General features: G+C 31.6%; 2 protein-coding genes across 2 annotated transcripts; both read left to right on the top strand.

Annotated features, from left to right (window-relative positions):
* The first annotated feature begins 5,939 nt into the window (after nt 1–5,939).
* LOC116009881 (probable O-methyltransferase 3) lies at nt 5,940–8,133 on the top strand. The gene is made up of 2 exons (XM_031249059.1): nt 5,940–6,783; nt 7,527–8,133. Exons 1-2 carry the CDS (start codon nt 6,007–6,009, stop codon nt 7,827–7,829), a joined length of 1,080 nt encoding a protein of 359 aa, XP_031104919.1. The 5' UTR covers nt 5,940–6,006; the 3' UTR covers nt 7,830–8,133.
* A 1,818-nt stretch (nt 8,134–9,951) lies between these two features.
* LOC116009882 (trans-resveratrol di-O-methyltransferase-like) lies at nt 9,952–11,305 on the top strand. The gene is made up of 2 exons (XM_031249060.1): nt 9,952–10,737; nt 10,848–11,305. The coding sequence occupies exons 1-2, from the start codon at nt 9,985–9,987 to the stop codon at nt 11,154–11,156; spliced, it is 1,062 nt and encodes a 353-aa protein (XP_031104920.1). The 5' UTR covers nt 9,952–9,984; the 3' UTR covers nt 11,157–11,305.
* Nucleotides 11,306–15,249: the final 3,944 nt, after the last annotated feature.

The following is a 15,249-nucleotide window of genomic DNA, read 5'->3' as shown; positions in this document are numbered from 1 at the left end:
CAGGTTAGAAAAGTAGTTATAAACAGATACTGCAGTGTAACAGAGTCAGTAGTACTCAAAATATATATGTCAATTATTTAAAACTAGAAAAAGAAATATTAATATAGAACTAAACAATCCCTAATTTGTTTCGAATATTTACTTGTGTAAGGGAAATTTACTATATATAATAATAAAATTGAGATACCGGGACGTACAAAACGAGCCGGCCTCCCCATGCATGATGAAAAAAAAATTTATGTACTGACAGATTTAAGTTTATATATTTACAACTAATAAATTGTGTACTTATTGTAAAGGTGAGTGAATATTGAAAAAAAAGATTAATTTAATTATATAAAATTATATAATTCTAAAGTCTAAATAATGGTACATAATACAAGGTAGATTATAATATATGATATAAATTGTGACAAGCCTGCTGTCAAAGTTAATATAGGTAAAACAATGTTAAAAGCATGAACTTATTAATACACATTCAGTGGCGGCTAAAGCATGGATTCACGGTACATGTTAAATCCGCCAAGTAAACAGAGCCCAGATGGTGACACCATTGAGTGTGTTCACATGTCTCACCAAGCAGCTTTTAATCAGCCCTTTCTCAAGAAGCATACAATAATTTAGGTCACCTCAAACCCCCTTCTTTTTTGTTTGTATATATATACACGGCACGTAAAAGTTTTGTTATGATTATGGTGGTTGTTAGATGAGCTCAGCTTATCGATTTAAGAAGATAACCTCAACCCTTTCTTTTATATATATATGGTTCACGTGCGAAGAGTCTCATGGGGTGAGATTTGAGCCATAAAAGATGCTCTTCTTGAAAATTGAATTCGCTAACTACCAATGTAGTGTATGACATTTCCGTTACCATTCTAAATAAATGGTTATACGTTCGAACTCCAGTACTGGTTGGGACTTAATTTTTTGGGCTAAAAATGCTTGAGAAAGTATAAAACAAATACTACATTGTAAAGAATCATGAGTATTTAAAAAAAATTGAATTGAATATTTGTAGTTTTTAAATTCAATAATTAGCTCCTTTCCAACAAAATTCAATAATTATTTTTTTAATGAAATGTTTGAAAAATATGAAAATTTTGATGAATATTTAAATAGTTGAATTACTATATTATAATTTAATGTATTATTTTAAAATTAGGATCTGCCATCCAATCTCTATCCTAATTGCCAAATCCGTCATAAGAGGATTGAATTTGAATATTTGATTAGATATGCATCCCGTGAATTCAAATACAAAATTATTTCAAATCCGCTTTTGACATTATTGACTGTAAATTCACCTCAAATTCGTTCTTATCAGTTCCACAGACACTCTTACATCTTTTATTGTATTGGAAGTACTAGAAAAAGGGAAACACAACTCCATCAAATTCAGGGCATTTGCAATAATAACTTACGATTCAAATTGTTATAAATAACTGTAAGAGATTTTGATGATGTTAAAAACATTGTATATTAAAATTAGACCCCTAAAGGCCCTGTTTGGTAAATAATCAGCCTATCAATCAATTTTGGCTTATTTGACCACTATTAGTTGTTTGGTTAATAAGTTTTTTTAACTTCAAAATGCTAAAATTCAAAAGGCTACTCAAAGCAGCATTTTCAATTAGTTTTTTGAGAAAAGAAATTATATTAAAAAGCTATCAGCTAACAGCTAATTTATCAAACAACTTTTTAGAATCAGCTAATATTATCAACAAATCATACCTTCTAACTCAAACAGCCAACCCAATCAGCCAACAGTCATTTATCAAACAGGGCCAAAATGTTATGTAATTTTCTATTTCTTAGAAAATCTATAAGAACAAAATAGTGCTTAGTAAGTTCAGCAAGCAAAGCTACAAGTGATAGCGGTGAAAAATGGAAAAGCTCATCACGAAAAGACCTTATAGCAAAAGTACTCATTATGGACAATTGAGATTTGCTAAAACAAAAGAATTGATTGAACCCACGTTAATCGCATGGAGGGGTATGACCGGCAGGCAAAGCAAGCTGGAAGCTTTGGAGTTTGGATCAGTCTCCGACTTATATAAAATATAAAATGACTAACCGGATCCTGCATATCTCGTTGATTCATTTTATAATTACTTCTTTAATACTTCCACAAATAAATAAATACACAAATTATTTATGTACCTCTGTGATCTTGTGCATGCATGTCAGTAGAATCACATTAATTGGTTGCAAGTTAATATCCAATATAATTATTGATGAGATAAATGGAGTAGATAAATATAATATATTTTGGATTCAATTTGAAATATTATATTGTTATAGTAATAGTTAATGAGGGAGCGTGATAGTCAGCGTCCATAATTAGTATGTCCATAATTAGTAACTTAATATAAATAGTTATGTTGTAATAATCGGACATGCTATTTATTTTGTATAAAATTCCTTCTTGACAGTATAAACATTTTGCTCCAGATAATTATTAAATCTTTTATCTGTTATTCATTTCGTTCAAACTTTATTCTTGATTCTCTGACACTAAACTCAATTAATATCGTCATTTATAAATTAAGATTTTTAATTTGTCCTTTTCAGTACATAATAACAAATTTACTCTAACATGTATCAATATAATAGACCACTTAGTCACTTCACATAACCTAACAATAAGAGACAATGGGGTAAACAAGCTATCAATAAAATATTTTAAATAAAATATCTTAAATGATTAATTATATGACAACATGATAAAAAATAATTATATGACAACATGATAAAAAATAATACTCTATAATTGATATGTGAAAGCTGATGTTTAGTTATATATTATCACATCTCATAAGAAATTGTAGAAACTAACACCTATAAATTAAAATAATACAACTAGAATATAAGCTTGCCGGCCTAGTGATCCAAATTTTATTAATATAAATATTTAATACAACGAACGACTACACCTATAGTCCAATTATAATATACATAAAAATAAATTTAAAAAAAGAACCTACTGTCACTTTGGTTACAAGATTGTAGTCATTTTGACATTTAGGGGCGCATTCAATCAAAATTTTTGTAAATTTTTCTCTTTTAAAATTTTGAAGAAATTTAGAAATTTTATTACAAAATCTTAGAGCCACGTACTGCCCACTGCATTGTGCTCATCCTCTTCTAATAGTAGATTTTATGGAAGTTATGTGGTCTCGTTTCATTTATAATTTCGCTTCCAATCTCTCTTTTAATATATCTAAAAAATGTGTTGTATCACTAATATTTATAGGCTTTTATTTTAAAAAATATATATATAAAAAGTATTAAAATTCTAAATAAATGGATTATACACTTATGAACTTTCATTCACTTCTATTGTTACTTATTATCTATAATTTTCTTTTTACAACTTTTAAATAATATATACATATATTTATATTTATATTTATTTATTAAACAAACCCCTCCAATTTCCTTTTCCGATCCCTTATTTTTCACCAACCCTTTGCCATTAATATTGTCCTTGCGGGCCCACAATCTACCACATAAGGCGAAATCCCTCACCCCAAGACCCCTTCACCCACCCATCAAGATTTGTGAAGGTAGTAAATCATGGTGACTTAGCGGCTCATTAGGTGAGATGATTAACATCGGGTGCTCACAAGAAGCCTATAAAATTGGGTATAACTTCCACAATGCAGCTGTCAGAGCTTAATCATGTGTCTTTGCCCACAATCTATCGTCCAATAACCAAATAAGTTACCAGTGTAAGTGTCTCCAAATGAATGAATCATATCAGCCATCACTTATTAAACAAGAACATGTTCTCACCTGAACTCATATGTGTCTAGTGTGTGTGTGTGTGTATATATATCTTAAATAAATTTATGTATTGCATTTGAAAAAGAAATGAGACCCAGAAGATAAAGATAACTAATATCATATTAGGGAGTAAAAGTGAGAGAGTAGAAATAAGTACATGTAGTAAAACTCATAAAGAAAACATATCATGTTTAGACGTGATATCTAATGCGACATAATCTGGATTCTGGAGTCAATCAGATGTGCTGAAAATTTTAGCTTAAATAGCAATTTTGAGTGTCTATTTTGAAGTACAAATATATGTGGGGTTCACTTCCTATTTGAATCGAGTCAAAGTAAATTTATATTTTTCATAATGATACAAGTAAATTAATATATTATATGCTCAAAATAAATAATAAATAAATGAGAAATTGAGTCTCAAAATAAAGAAATTAAAGTCGAAAACCGGAGTTGATTTTTCAAATTGTTTAACATAGAAATCAAAGCACCTTTCAGTGGTAATTAATATGCACTAGCACCTAAGGTGGCGCTATCTATAGCACTCTTCGTGAAATGTGCATTTTATGCACCTCTTGGCCGGTAGCCATGCAGCACCTTTTAATTTTGTGAAAAGGTGCTAATGTAGCACCTCCCATAAAGATGTTACGGGGAGTAGCAAATTAATTGCACATTAATGTGCTGCAACACCTTTCGGTAATTACCGAAAGGTGAAATACTTTTTCGGTTTTTATCTAAAGGTTATTAATAACTTTTTTGTGTAGTCCAGGTTTCCACCGTCGGACTAATCCCCTCATTAGATTGTAGGCATTTTTATTGGTTGAGACAATTGGCCTGGAGATTTATGAATTTTTTTTTAAAGAAAGTCGTTAACTAACCATTAAATTTGGACGGTTTAAAGAAAGATTAAAAAAAAAACACAATTGTAGGGGTCCATTTAATAGATAAAAATTTAATTTTTATAGAAATTTAATGTTCGAAGTACATGTGAAGTCTCTTCACTACATTTTTCTTTAAAAAAAAAGTGCTTATTTGGCATTAGCTAATTTTACCAAACACTTTTAAGTATAACAGCTAGCTTAACAGTTCTTCAAATTTCTACTTTAAGCTTATAACTTTTCAGATTTTAGCTATTTTTCAGCTACTTCTTCAGCTAGATTTGCCAAACATAACCTTATTGTTTAGAAAACAATTTATATTGATAGAAAATAATAATAATACCAATTTAAATTTTAAAATTTAAATGTTCAATCTATTCATATGTATAATTTTTTTAAACAATTAACATATTTAATTTTTATTTTAAAATACGTTTGTAAAAAATTTTGATAGTTATTTTTTATTTAAAAACTTATGTTACAGGTATTTTAAAACAAAATTTAAGTATGTTATTTGCTTTAAGGAATTATAGATACGAATAAACTGAAAGTTTAAAATTTTAATCCTTATGATTAATTTCTCTATTGATATAAATTAATATTTTAAAATTTAAATTTATTTTAATTTTTATGAAAATTTATTTTAAATAAAAATAAAATTCTCTCTATCTATCATACTAATTAAGCTGATCTTTAATTTACTATTTGTAGAGCTAAGACAAATTGGTTACCTAGTATATATAGGTTGATGAAATGATATTGTTTTAATAATTGTTCTTAATTTTTCTGTTTAGAAAAGTATATGTACTAAAGTGTGCAAAATTGTCAAAGATCTTCTGGTCTAGTGACACCCAGTGTCCCGGTTTACATTCTTACATGGATGATGGGAGTGGGTTCGAGCCTCAGTGACTCTCGAGTAGAAGAGATTAAATAAGCTGTTATAGAAAGTTAATTAATCAAATACTCATGATTGTTTAACCAAAGTCAAACAATTACTAATAGTAAAATAAGTCAAAATTGACTAATAAACTAATTTAATTACCAGGGCCAATATAATCCGTGCAAGAGTGGAATTAATTAATTTTTTACATTAAAAAATTGCCCAAGTCTTCGAGTAAACTTCCCATACTCCAAGAATGGGAAATTTTTTAAACTTTTACTCTTAAATTATTGAATGCGCTGTCTGCCTAACGTCATTATGGTGAGCTGCAAATTTTAGGCTATAAATATGGATGAATTGAAGATATTGGAATGCAAGAGATAGCAGCAAATATTATATATAGCACCACATATTTTTTTTATTATAAGCCAGCCAACCGGATCTCCGGTGGTGAGGCTCAAAATGGCATTGCTTCCACTTATTGCAGAGAAAGATAGTGAAATTCTCCACGCTCAAACTCACATATGGAACCACATCTTCAATTTCATCAATTCCGGTTCCCTAAAATGTGCAGTTCAGCTGGAGATACCAGACATCATCCACAAACACGGTCAACCCATGACCCTCACCCAGTTGGTCAACGCTCTCCCAATCAACAACGCAAAATCCGCCCAGCTCGGTCGTCTCATGCGCACATTAACTCATTCCGGCTTCTTCGTCAGGACCAAAATCCCCGGGACCGAAGGCTCGGAAGGCTATTCCCTCGCCCCGTCCGCCACTCTCCTCCTTAAAGACAACCCCTTGAGCGTCAGACCTTTCTTGCTAGCCATGCTTGACCCCATTTTGACACAGCCATGGCACAATATCAGAGAGTGGTTTCAGAACGACGACCCCACGCCGTTCGATACGGCTCATGGGATGACCTTCTGGGACTATGCTGGAAAGGAGCCCAAGCTTAACCGCTTCTTTAACGACGCCATGGCCAGCGATGCCCGGCTAGTTATGAATGTGGTGATTAAGTATTGCAGGGGAGTGTTTGAGGGGTTGAATTCACTTGTGGATGTTGGTGGTGGCACTGGAACTGTGGCCAAAACCATCGCTGAGGCTTTCCCTGATCTTAAGTGCACTGTGTTCGATCTTCCGCACGTTGTCCAAGGCCTGGAAGGTACTAAGAACTTGGACTATGCTGGAGGGGATATGTTCGTGTCAATCCCTCCTGCGGATGCTCTTTTACTCAAGGTAGATTCATGCATGATATATCATCATTTCAATATAATATATTATTCTTAGTACTCTGTCCTATTTTACTTGTAGTGATATTTACTATTCACCACTCAAACAAATTAGGGAGTATTTTATCTTCTTATTTTTTTTAGTATTTTTAAAAATAATTGTTAACTTTAATTTTTTTTTTTGTGTTTAATAGTCGTTTAATATAGTTTCTAATTAAATTAATTTTTTATTACTCTATCTATCTGTCTATTATTTTATCTTCTTATCTTTTAGTATTTTTTTAAAAATTATTTTTAACTTTTTTTTGTTTAATTTAATAGTACATTAATAATATAGTTTCTATATATAATTATTCTTATTACTCTATTTGTCTCATTACACATATTTTTTGTATGTATTAGTACTTTATTTAATATAGTTTTTAAACACATAAATTATATATATATATATATATATATATATATATATATATATATATTTCAAGATAGTATATGTTTTATACTCTATAGTATATGTTTTATACTCTTTCTATCTTTTGCCTTTTAAAAAGTCAATATTCCATCACTGGGGTTTGATTTTATGACATTTCTTTAAGGAAAGCTACGTATGTTTTATTTGAGCACAAGCTTTTTGGCACATAAATTTTAAATATTAATGCCAAACCAATCAGACATAAAATGAGGTAGATGTAGTATAGTTTGACTTTTTGATCTAGTCTAACACAAGTGTTATGATGCATGCATGTGCAGTGGATATTGCATGATTGGAGTGATGAAGAAAGTGTGAAAATATTGAAAAAATGTAAAGATTCGATTCCTAGCAAAGAAAAAGGAGGAAAGATTATTATAATAGACATGATGGTAGATAATAAGATAAAGGATGATGAGTCTGTTGAAACTCAGATTTTCTTTGATATGTTGATGATGATTCTGGTGACCGGACGAGAGAGGACAGAGAAAGATTGGGCAAAACTCTTTTTTGAAGCTGGCTTCAGTGACTACAAAATAATTCCAATCTTGGGATTAAGGTCCTTAATTGAAGTTTATCCTTGAAGGATTAATATTGTTCATCTTGCACTATGTGATAATATAATAAATATGTGATAAAAGTTTATCCTCGAGGGATTAATAAATATGGTTGATCTTGCTATATGTCTCTGGAAATTAAAAGAATAATCAAATAAATTATAATATCTTCTTCTGAGTCTGTGTTACATTCTGATGCAAACTATGCATGTCTCCGGAAATTGATAATGATATCCTCTTCCGAGTCTGTGACACATTGTAATGCAAAATATGTCTTCAGAAATTGATTATAATATCCTCTTCTGGGTCCGTGACCCATTCTGATGCAAAATATAATTATCTCCAGATGATAATGGTGTATGAGGAGATAAACATTATTACTACCCAGGTTGTTCCAATAAAAATTGAAGTTCTGTGCAATATGTCTTTTTAAAAGTAATTTCTATATATAAATTGTTGTTTCAAAAGTTGTATCAAAATATAAATATTGTATAAAAAGTGCATATAAAATTTTATTTAAAAAATGACATGTGTTGTGCATATTTAGATGCAAAATCATCTACCAAACTTTTGATATCAACTTCAATTCTTACAAAAACTCATTTTCAATCAAGATTAAAGCTAATCCATTGAGTCTCTTTTGCAACATACTTGATCTTCGACAAAAGGTATATTTGTATACAATAATCGGATTGTAGCGGGTATAGTTTAGTGGTAAAAGTGTGATTCGTTTTAATACCCCTTTATACAGTTAAAGGATCCTTCGGCTTGGTTCGTATGCCGATCAAAAACTTTATTTCTAAAAAAGATTGAATCCTTTTTCTCTCAATGACCAATTCCGGAGAAAATACGCATTCTCGTGATTTGTATCCAAAAATCGGTTAGACATTGAAAATTGGATTATGAAATAACGAAACAGAATTATTAGAATTGGATCAAAACTTTCAATTGATCGAATAAGTATGAGTAAGGGATCCGTAAGTAAGATTTCAACAATTTCAATTTTGAAAAAGTCTTTTTCTGCAGAGGCAACAGTAATTGGATAGTCAATAATATTCGATCATTTGGAAAATGACTCAATTGTTTCAATGAATTCAATATACTCACTGCCACTATTTTTTCTAAGTTTTTTTTTTAAAGGATAAAATCTCTCTAAATTATTTTAGCTAAAAATACAATTCATTTCGATCAAATATAACCCACACGGTTCATCTCTCTTAAGAGCTGCTTCTAAACAAATGCAACAAGACTTCAATTAAATCCATATCAGCCATCGATTGTTAATTGTCAGAACTAAACAAAAAATCAAAAGTTCCTTCATATACTTCATATTGTTCAAACCTCTGTGCTAATAAAATAATAGTTTAATTTGATCTACAATGTATAAAAAATAATGAATCTTAAAAGATTCTTTTGGTGATCGATAATGAAGTGTCATCAACACTCTCAACAGTTCCACCTTATCACAAATTGGCACAATCTCCATACACTTAGCCTCAAATTCTGTAAACTATATATATACATATAATTTTTTTTTTAAATATGGGGCCCTAGAAAATTGGGACATTGTGCGATCACTCAGGTTAGACATGATCATAACCGACTCTGTATTTCTTTTTAAAAATGTAGCCTAAAGTCATATTTATTTGCTTTTTTTTTTTACTATTAATTTCTGGTACAATATCTCATCGATCAATCCCTTTGGAGATCAATAATACTGAGAGTATGAGCTTCTACAAATCCAAATCCACGTGTTGAACTGCATTATCAACACCTAAAATAATAAAAATATATTTGTGCAGTGTGAATTATATACTTAACTTATTATGTATACAATTATACATCAAACATTCAAAAAAAGATTTTGTGGCCTACCGTTAATCCAACAAATTGGGGCAAAAGATATAAGTGGAAGACAAAAATCAGACACAAAATTGGATAAGTTACTATTAATAGATACGACAACGACAGCGTACTCCCATACTCAATCTATATATTGCTGATAATGAATAAAAATATATGATAGGCTTTAAAAAAATATGATAGGCTGATGGTAACGTAACCCGATAAAGATTTGCCAGAGATATGCAACCATGATTGAATGTGTATATATAATTGATGAGATAGATGGTGAGAATATAATGCAAGGAGCAAAAGTAGTACTAGCTAGTTGAAAATAGGGATGGCATTGCAGGAATTGAATGAGATTGTTGGTGCCCAAACTCACATATGGAACCAAATTTTCAACTTCATAAATTCATCTTCTCTCAAATGTGCAGTTCAGCTCGGCATACCAGACGTGATTCACAGACATGGTGGACCCATCACGCTTGAAGAGCTGGTTCACGCCCTCGCTATCAACAAGGCAAAAGCCGACCACCTCGGTCGACTCATGCGCGTCTTGACTCGTTCTGGCTTCTTTCTTGACGCCAAAATCAAGGACGAAGACGGGTATGCCCTCGGGCCACCGTCGTGTCTTCTCATTAAGGACCATCCCTTTAGTCTCGCACCTTTCGTGCTAGGGGCAAGCAGTACCATATTTACGGGTCCATGGCACCGCGTGAGTGAATGGTTCTACAACGATGATCCCACGCCCTACCAAACAGCCCACGGGAGAACATTTTGGGACTGCGCAAGTCAAGACCCGGAGATGAACCATTACTTTAACCAAGCCATGGCATGTGATACCTTGCTTCTAATGGCTTTGGTCAAAAAATATTGTAGCCATGTTTTCGAGGGGTTGGATTCACTTGTAGATGTGGGAGGTGGCATCGGGATGGTGGCGAGAGCCATTGCCGATGAGTTCCCGGATACCAAGTGTAGTGTTTTGGATCTTCCACACGTGGTTGCCGGCTTGGAAGGGACTAAGAACCTGGCCTATGTTGCCGGAGACATGTTCAAGGCCATACCTCCCGCACAAGCAATTTTTCTCAAGGTAAAAATTAAATGTTCAATTCTACTCCCACACTCTTTTTAATTATATGCAATTCATTAAATTCTTGTATGATATGATGAACATCTAATACTACAATCAAATTTGAGTAGTGGGTACTGCACGATTGGAATGATGAAGATTGCCTTAAAATATTGAAGAAATGTAAAGAAGCAATTTCAGATAGAGAAAAGGGAGGAAAAGTTATAATCGTTGATATGATTGTGGGCTCTACCCAAAACGGAGATGATGATGATGAGTTAATACAAAGCCAAATTTTCGCAGATGTGCAGATGATGGTTTATTATGGTGGACGAGAGAGAGCATTAAAAGAATGGGTTAAAATGTTCAATGATGCTGGCTTTTTTTACTATAAAATAACTCAACTAGGATCAAGATCTCTTATTCAACTTTTTCCTTAATTGGCTCTTGCAGCTGCACTAGCCCATCCCTTGCTATATTATATTGGCTAGGCTTAATGTTTACTTTAGTTGAAGTTTATTTTGAACAATTGTTTACCTTGTAATCTTGTGTGATTTGATAAATAATACTATGATTGCTATAAAGTACACCATTGTGAAATAAATATTCATTTAATCAAATATTATTGTTATAATACTCAGATCATGTACTAATAGTATGATAATACTAAATAAATTAGAGTAGTGTAATGATATACATACTTTCACTTTTTACTCAATTTTTACTCTTTGCTAAAATATTAAATTATACTCCATAACTTTTACTCTTGGCTAAAATATTAAATTATACTCCATAACTTTTACTCTTTGCCATAACTAGAAGTCCAAAATACATGGCCCATCTTTTGGATGTTGGGAAGGATTTGTAAGGGCAAGACCTCTTTGTTTTTCTTTCTTTTTCTTTTCCCCTTTTTTTTGGAAAGGGACTTTTTGTCTTTTTCAAGGTAGGGATCATGGGAGTATTGTACCGAATTATCGATCCCTGCAGACGGGGTCAATGTTAATTTTAGGCTAAAGTGTCATCTAGCACCATGAACTATATCCAATTATTCATGTCGCACCTTGAACTTTCATATCGTATATATCGAGCCGCAAACCAAAATAAAAAATTCACCTATAACTTTTAGCAGGTTTCCAGGTCTTCCTGCTGACATGACGCAGGTTTTCAAGTGATGTGGCATTTGTTTTAACCTTATGTTGTCCATGTAAGCATTTACATATTAAAAATAATTTTTTTTTAAAAACAAAAAAATTTAGCATTTCTATAAATTTGGAAAATTTTAAAAATACTAAACAATAAATTGGTCAAAAAATATAAATTCTGAAAAAAAAAATTGAAACATTGGAATTGCAAAATTGAAAAGTATACTTTATAAAAATAAAGAGAATAAAATTCTGATTATTTTAATATAATAATTTTGTTTTTTTTTTAATTTTAAATATGTAAACGCTTACATGGACAACATAAGGTTAAGAGAAATGCCACATCAGACGCCATGTCAGCAAGAAGACCTGGAAACCTGCTAAAAGTTCTAGGTGAATTTTTTATTTTGGTTTGCGGCTCGATATATACTATATGAAAGTTCAGGATGTGACATGAATAATTGGATATAGTTCATGGTGCTAGATGGCACTTTAGCCTTAATTTTATGACTTTTAGACAGTCAACGACTAACCAACACAACCCGTCAATGTTGGTTTTATGACTTTTGGACAGTCAACAACTAGCCAACAAAACCCATCAATGTTGGTTTTATGACTTTTGGACAGTCAACGACTAACCAACACAACCGTTAAAATAATGAGTATATGGAAAATATAGAAAATATGGAGAGAATTTAGGTATTGTATTGTATTACTGAAAATTGCGTGTGAGTAGTAATGTTTGTTTGTCCCTTCCCCATGTATGTGAGTTTATTTATACATATTTTGGGTTTAGAGTCCTACAAGGAATAGAAATCATAGACTTCCTCATATTGGGAGTTATTGTTACATTATGAATAATAAACCCTAGTCCTACTACATTAGGAATAATGAGCTCAATCATTATTACATTATGAATAATAAGTCAAATCCTATTAAAATATGAATAGGTCCAAGTTGCTCATTTCTTCTTGGGCCGGTCCATGTGACTCAGACCCCTTTGGTTGACTAGTTTATTTGGTCAGCCCAATATACCATCCATCAATAAAATTGTGAACAGCATGTAAACCTTATTTCAAATTATTTGACATTAATATTTTTTCTTTATATAATTTATATTTTAATTATGAAAATATATGCTAACTTCTTGTATGACATTTCTTTTTTACTATGTATCGGACCCATAAAGTGATAAGGTCGGACCTGGCCAAAGCCCGTTACTTTGTTAGACCTTAAAAATCAAAGCTCATCCCGTCCTACTTGGCAAATTTTATAGTGGACTCATCAAAACACATTCACACAGCCAAAGACCTTGTGGTCTAGTGGCGTACGGTTGCACCCCCACATGGGAGGGGTGGCTTTGAGTCTTAGTGGAGGCAATATTGAATCTTTGTACTCCATTTGGTTGAGAAAGTAGCTATGAACATATACTAATACATTGTCACACAAATAGTGAATATATTTTATATCATATTTCTAAATAAAGGAGAGTGGAATGTGTTGAATAAGTCCAACTATGTTGCCCTCTACAAATAATAAATCCCATGTACAACAAAATATGCATGCCTAAATAAGTAAACTTCAATTAGTTTGTACATGCTCAAATAATGAATCCTATATACAAAAAAATAGAGAACCTTATACATATAACTAATGAACCTTCAAACTCTTTTCATACTATTTTGTACACATTCAAATAATTAACATTGCGTATAAAAATAATTTACTTTATACATACAAATAATGTACCATATGCATTAAATATAATTTAGCATATGCATAAAAATAATATATCTATACATGGTCCACCTAATAAACATTGGTCATACTTTACCAACTTAATAGGGGCTTAGTTCTAGGTAGTCTACACACCCCTCATTTTGCGCCGTAGGCGACCCTGCATACTGGAACGGGTGTGACCGTGTGAGTCCTAGATGAGTATAAAAATCATTAAATATTGTTATCCCTTTCAACTTATTAATGCTGCTAAATGTTGTAGGCTTGGAAACATTGGAGGGAGGACACAATTTTATGAATAAAGGGTCCAGTTTTTGGATGGCAAAAGTAGTCCTCATGCATTCTGTTACCAGGTCATAACCTCAAGCTAAACTTTCAAAAATACATAACATTTGTGTGGCTACTGGGATTCAAGCCCAGGTCTTTACGGCCACAACGTAGAATTCTTACCACTAAACTATAGCCGCAAGGTTGAGAAAAATTTTGATTAAGTTTTAATTATAGGTATAAATGTGTCCTCATGGATGCCTGAAATAGTTATAATTTTATTGTGTTCCAAGTTTTCAATTCAATCATTTGAACGTACTAAATCGGGTTTAAAGGGCAAGACCTTATTTTTAATTACAACTAGCCCAAATTTGGTTCAAAATTATATACTGTTCCTAGCATCAATGGGCATGTATAGTAACACTAGTATTAATTGTTAATAGAATAACTAATCATACAACTCTAGAAAATTAACGATTAACCATGGTGATACAATCCTTATATCATATATGGACCAGAGTTCACAGTGCACTGTGGACTCTGGTGCATGTGTATGTGTCTTATATATATTGTGAGTTTTTATATCTTGTGTTATGAAATTCTGTACATGAAACAAATTAGTAATTGTGTCTTATGTTACGTATTTATGTGTCTTTGTGTTGTGAATTTTTATGCTTATGAACACAAATTATTATTCTTGAGCTTATAAATTATTTGTGTTTATATGTTGCTAATGTTTGGTGTAGAACAATATTCATTACCATTTTTGGCTACAATCAGGGTTGAGCCAAAAATAGATTAGCATGGGATAGATTTTAGAGGTCTTTTAATATAATAAAAATGCAATTGTTATACCATGGATCATAGTCCACCTTTTATTGTTTATATATACATAATATGTTAACTGCATACACATAATTTTTGGATCAGATTAACAATGCAAGGTGAATCCTTGCCCATGGTACAATTTGCCATAAAATATAGTATACAACCCATGGCATTATTTGCCATAAAATAATATACTACAATGCAAGGTGAATCCTTGTCTGCAATCCTAGCTTGTACCGAGCTTTTCGCGTCCCTTCACCCTTGTACAGATTAATCCATGACCTTTTAAATAAAAAGGGTCAACATATTTTGTTTGTTTGTTTGTTTTTTAAACAACGGTATCCACGACCCTTTCTACATAGAAAGGGTCACAACTACACTCGTAAAAAATAAAAATAAAAATTCGCATTACTTTATGAGATGCTTTCTTCCCGAAAGGGTCGCAAAATCTTGATGCTAAAAAAAAAAAAAGAAATTGCGCCCCTTTTGTTTAAAAAGTGTGGCAGTTTTTTATTAATTTATTATTTACAAATTTATCACTACACACACACACACATTA

Source organism: Ipomoea triloba, chromosome 2 (genome assembly GCF_003576645.1).
Source record: "Ipomoea triloba cultivar NCNSP0323 chromosome 2, ASM357664v1".
NCBI classification, from domain to species: Eukaryota; Viridiplantae; Streptophyta; class Magnoliopsida; order Solanales; family Convolvulaceae; genus Ipomoea; species Ipomoea triloba.
The sequence above is the reverse complement of the archived record's forward strand: the minus strand, read 5'-3'. Positions and strand labels throughout refer to the sequence as shown.

Excerpts from the sequence above, each read along its gene's own strand:
- LOC116009881 (XM_031249059.1), top strand. The coding sequence starts at position 6,007 with ATGGCATTGCTTCCACTTATTGCAGAGAAAGATAGTGAAATTCTCCAC. Across the intron at positions 6,784-7,526 it reads CGGATGCTCTTTTACTCAAG|TGGATATTGCATGATTGGAG; the intron begins GTAGATTCATGC and ends ATGCATGTGCAG.
- LOC116009882 (XM_031249060.1), top strand. The coding sequence starts at position 9,985 with ATGGCATTGCAGGAATTGAATGAGATTGTTGGTGCCCAAACTCACATA. Across the intron at positions 10,738-10,847 it reads CACAAGCAATTTTTCTCAAG|TGGGTACTGCACGATTGGAA; the intron begins GTAAAAATTAAA and ends AAATTTGAGTAG.